The sequence below is a fragment of the Rhinopithecus bieti genome, unplaced genomic scaffold, assembly GCF_001698545.2.
Source record: "Rhinopithecus bieti isolate Rb0 unplaced genomic scaffold, ASM169854v2 scaffold_10354, whole genome shotgun sequence".
In the NCBI taxonomy this organism is placed as follows: domain Eukaryota; kingdom Metazoa; phylum Chordata; class Mammalia; order Primates; family Cercopithecidae; genus Rhinopithecus; species Rhinopithecus bieti.
In genome coordinates, this window is record NW_016806491.1 from 638,893 (window position 1) to 644,123 (window position 5,231).

Sequence of the window (5,231 nt, forward strand, 5' to 3'; positions counted from 1 at the left end):
TTTTTGAGACGGAGTCTCGCTCTGTCCCCCTGGCTGGAGTGCAGTGCTCCGCCTCCCAGGTTCACGCCATTCTCCTGCCTCAGCCTCCCGAGTAGCTGGGACTACAGGTGCCCGCAACCGCGCCCGGCTAATTTTTTGTATTTTTAGTAGAGACGGGGTTTCACCGTGGTCTCGATCTCCTGACCTTGTGATCCGCCCGCCTCGGCCTCCCAAAGTGCTGGGATTACAGGCGTGAGCCACTGCGCCCGGCCTATGTTAGAAATTTAAAGCAGAGGAGCGCATAGCTAGAGAAAGATTCGTCTGATTTTTTTTTTTTTCTTACCTTTTAGGTGTAGACTTACTGTTCACTTTTTCTATCAAATGTATCAGTGTGTTCACTCCATGTATAGGTAGGGCTTATCTGAAAAGTACCATTTTAGGGAATGGTAAATGTTTTGAAAACATAGTATTAGAAGTTTGGAAAATGAAAAAAGAAATTTCTTTATGAAAAGCCAGCTCAACTATCTGGGAAGTAGAGAATGATTCTTTGTAGACTGCTAATTTGAGGGCCAAAATAAGCCTCTGGATGAAGAAATACTCAAAAGCATGTGGATTTTACTCAGTAAAATCTTATCTCCCACAGGCTGAATTCTTTTGTCAACTTTATAAACCAGAAATTGTGATCAATGAGCTAGATTTGCAAGTGGGTCGAGTGCGGCTTCTACGGAAACAAAGTGAGGCTGTTCACATGCAGAGGTAGGTAGGCCTCTAAACTAAGCTGCCAACTGTGGGGTTTCCAGAAACTTGATAGAAGGTCTGGCTCAGCCTCTTCTCCGTGTGCAAAACACATGTCTGAACTGTGATATCTGTAGTACACTATATGGGAAGGAGCAGTGTTTTCCCAAAGTATGTTCTGTGAAATTAGTTATTAATAGGTGAAAGAGGCAATAAAAGTCATTAGAGACTTGGCACTACCAAAGATGAATTATTGATTTTATTCACTGCAGTGTATTTAGTGAAGTAAGCCTCAGTTGGAAGTCAGGCTTATGTCTAACATCAGTCTTTAAATTCCTGGAAGGCTGGGGTTATATAAGATTCTGAGATCGAGGTGACTTTAAATACTTATTACATGTCTGACTGTGTACTAAGTGCTTTACATATTTTCTCATGTAGTGGTTGTAATAATCCTGTGAATTAATATATTAGTATCCTGGGGCTGCCATAACAAATTACCATAAACTTGGTGGTTTTAAACAATAGACATTATTCTTTCGTAGTCCTGGAGGCTGGAAGTGTAAAATCAAGGTTTCGATGGGGCCATGCTCCTCCCCTCTGAAGGCTCTAGGGGAGAATGCTTTCTTGCCTCTTCCTGATTTCTTTCTTTCTTTTCTTTTTTTGTTTTTGAGACAGAGTCTCACTGGGTTGCCCAGGCTGGAGTACAGCGGTACATGTTGGTTCACAGCAACCTGTGGCTCCCTGGTTCAAGCGATTCTCGTGCCTCAGCCTCCCGAATAGCTGGGATTACAGGCATGTGCCACCACGCCCAGCTAATTTTTTTATTTTTAGTAGAGACAGGGTTTCACCATCTTGGCCAGGTTGGTCTTCAACTCCTGACCTCAGATGATCTACCTGCCTTGACCTCCCAAAGTGCTGAGATTACAGGCCTGAGCCACGGTGCCTGGCCTCTTCCTGGTTTCTTTGGCTCCCAGCAGTCCTTGATGTTCCTTGGCTTGTATTTGTATCACTCTTAAGTTTTGTCTCTCTTATCGCGTGGCCCTTCTTCCTTGTGTGTGTATTTTTTTTCTTTTCTTTTCTTTTTTTTTTTGAGATGGAGTCTTGCTCTGTCGCCCAGGCTGGAGTGCAGTGGCGTGATCTCAGCTCATTGCAACCTCCACCTCCAGGGTTCAAGCGATTCTCCTGCCTCAGCCTCCTGAATAGCTGGGACTGCAGGTGTCCGCCACCACGCCCGGCTAATTTTTGTATTTTTAGTAGAGATGAGGTTTCACCATATTGGCTAGGCTGGTATTGAACTCCTGACCTTGTGATCTGCCCGCCTCGGCCTCCCAAAGTGCTGGGATTTTAGGCATGAGCCACCGCGCCCTGCCTTGTGTGTGTATTTCTGTGTCACCAAATCTTCCTTTTATAAGGACACCAGTCATTGGATTTAAGACCCACCCTAATGCAATATGACCTTATCTTAATTTGATTAAATTTCTTCAAAGACACTATTTTGAAATAAGGTCACATTCATAGGATATGGGTAGGCATGAATTTGGGGAAGATTATTAACCTATTACAACTCGGTACTGTTGTTACCCACATCTTACAGGTGAGGAAACTGAGGCTAAGACACATTAAGTAATTTGTCCAAGATGAGCTAACTGGTACAGATAGTCTTGTCTTATTGATCTTTTTAATCTTCAGAGCCTAGCATGGTATCAGATGTGTGAGTATTCAGTGTTTGCAGAAAAACTAAATTCTGTAATTTTTGTATGTTGTAAGACTACCTGGTATAACTTGAAGACAGTTACTCTGAGCTGTTTTCTCATCCTTGTTTGTTGAACCTGGAATATCTGGTTTCCCAGAGCAAAACTAGGAGAAGCTTTCAGCGTGGTTTTTAAACTCTTTTCTCCTTTCCAGGGAGAAGTTCACTTTTGCTGCTACACGGCCATCCTCTGTTCTCATTGAGCAGCTTGCAGTGTGTGTCAGCAAAGGGGAGCCTGTGTTGCTGGTGGGAGAGACCGGAACTGGCAAAACTTCTACTGTCCAATACTTGGCTCACATTACAGGTAATCCCTAGAGGAAATAAATCAGCCCCTAGACATTTCACACTGACTACTTTCTTTCCTTTTTTAAAAATATGAAATCCAAAGACCACAGAGTTTAGAAAGTGCCAGCACCCCACATACAATCTCTTTGCCTGGAACTAACTACTTTTAATAGATTATTATTAAATTATTTCTAATCTGTGCCTATGCAAATACATATATGAATAGATTTTGTTTTATTTCAAAACAGATATGGGATTATATTCTACATGTTGCATTATACCTCATTTCTTTTTTATTTTTTTTTTTTTTTTTTTTTTTTTTGAGACGGAGTCTTGCTCTGTCGCCGGGGCTGGAATGCAGTGGCCGGATCTCAGCTCACTGCAAGCTCCGCCTCCCGGGTTTACGCCATTCTCCTGCCTCAGCCTCCCAAGTAGCTGGGACTACAGGCGCCCGCCACCTCGCCCGGCTAGTTTTTTGTATTTTTTAGTAGAGACGGGGTTTCACCGTGTTAGCCAGGATGGTCTCGATCTCCTGACCTCGTGATCCGCCTGTCTCGGCCTCCCAAAGTGCTGGGATTACAGGCTTGAGCCACCACACCCGGCATTTTTATTCTTTTTGAGACAGAGTCGCACTGTTGCTTAGGCTGGAATGCAGTGGCGAGCTCACAGCTCACTGCACCCTTGACCTCCCAGGCTCAAGTGATCTTCTTACCTCAGCCTCCCAGATAGCTGAGATTACAGGCCTATGCCACCACATCTGGCTAATTTTTAAAATTTCTTGTAGAAACGAGGTCTCGCTGTGTTGCCCAGGTTGGTCTCCAACTTCTGGGCTGTCATGATTCAGAACAAATGCACATTCGAAAATTTACCTTATTGCTGGGCGCAGTGGCTCATGCCTGTAATCCTAGCACTTTGGGAGCCTGAGGTGGGAGGATTGCTTGAACCCAGGAGTTCAAGACTAGCCTGGCAACATCATGACACCATGTCTCTACAAAAAAAATAAAAAAATTGGCCAAGTGTGGTGGTATACGCTGGTAGTCCCAGGTGCTTGAGAGGCTGAGACAGAAGGATCACTTGAGTCCAGGAAGTTGAGGCTGCAGTGAGCCATGATTGGGCCACTGCACTGTAGCCTGGTTGACAGAACAAGAGTCTGTCTCAAAAAATAAAGCCCCATGCCATATTCCTGCAGCCTTAAGGAGTATACTGGATATTATCGGTCTTTAAATTTTTGGAATAACACTTTTGCACTTTCTTTATAAAAGGCCACCGTTTGAGGGTTGTCAATATGAATCAGCAAAGTGATACTGCAGACTTGCTTGGAGGGTAAGTGTGGCTTAAAATTTTTTTCTTATTTTTGTGTTTATTACTTGAGGTAAGAAATACTGTTTCCTTAGTGTTACAACCACAGGTTTAGGGTGCTCTGTGCAATAGAAAAAGTTTTCTCAGATAAGGCTTTATTGGAGCTTTTGGCAGGGTACCAGGGAGGTAGCACAAAAGAGAGAATTCTGTGGCTGGCCCAACTAAGACAGTCAGGAAAGTAATTTTAAGGGGCTAAAATAGGAACGAAGTAATATTTAAGCATGTAGAGGCAGGGAACTTCTGGCACTTGAACAGTTTGATAACATGTTTCTTCATGTGTCCCATGTCTCATTAGCATGGGTGTGATTTTTAGCATAGCAATGAAGCTAAGGCGAAAGATCAGTCATTCTTCTGGTCTTGTGTGTGTGCAGGAAAAGGGGTAAACTCTCTTGAGTAAGACTTAAGGTGTGAGTTGCCTATTTTAGTTTCTTCAGGGTCCCACCATCAGTGTGTGTAGTGCTTTGAGTAAGATTTATGGTGGGACATTGCTCATCTTAGTCTCTCTAAGACACCTTGAGCAAGATTGCACCTTACCCCCCAACCACAGCAAGGTACTTATTTGAATTTATTGAGGAGCTCATGGGTGTGTAGATGTTTCTCTTCATTTCAACAAACACTTGAGGCCCTTGTTCTCAAAGGTCATAGGCTGGAAGAAGGAGAAAAAGCAGGCAAGTATATAATCAATTAATGTTTGTCTATATAGTACAGTTGATCTAAAGTGTAAGTTCTGGGCCAGGTGTGGTGGCTCACACCTGTAATCCCAGCACTTTGGGAGGCCTAGATGGGTGAATCACTTGAGGTCAGGAGTTCAAGACCAGCCTGGCAGACATGGTGAAATCCCATCTCTACCAAAAAATATGAAAATTAGTCGGGCTTGGTGGTGTGCACCTGTAGTTCCAGCTAGTAGGGAGGCTGAGGTGGGAGAATTGGTGAATCCGGGAGGCAGAGGCTGGAGTTAGCCTAGATTGTGCCACTGCGCTCCGGCCTTTCTACCTTGGTTTTATTTTACTTATATTTGGTTGGTTGTTTGAGGAACTTGGCAATCTGTTCTTATTAATATGTGTGATTTTTCATTTAAGCAGACATGTCTCTACTATATATTTATCTTTATTCTTTTTTTTTT

The 5,231-nt window shown here is 43.4% G+C and overlaps 1 protein-coding gene across 1 annotated transcript in view; it reads left to right on the forward strand.

Moving 5' to 3' along the window:
- MDN1 (midasin AAA ATPase 1) overlaps nt 1–5,231 on the forward strand; it is a 196,929-nt gene that overhangs the window by 57,038 nt on the left and 134,660 nt on the right. Inside the window, 3 exon segments of the mRNA XM_017876823.1 lie at nt 623–735; nt 2,620–2,768; nt 4,012–4,072. Of these exon segments, the coding sequence (XP_017732312.1) occupies nt 623–735; nt 2,620–2,768; nt 4,012–4,072 (323 nt within the window).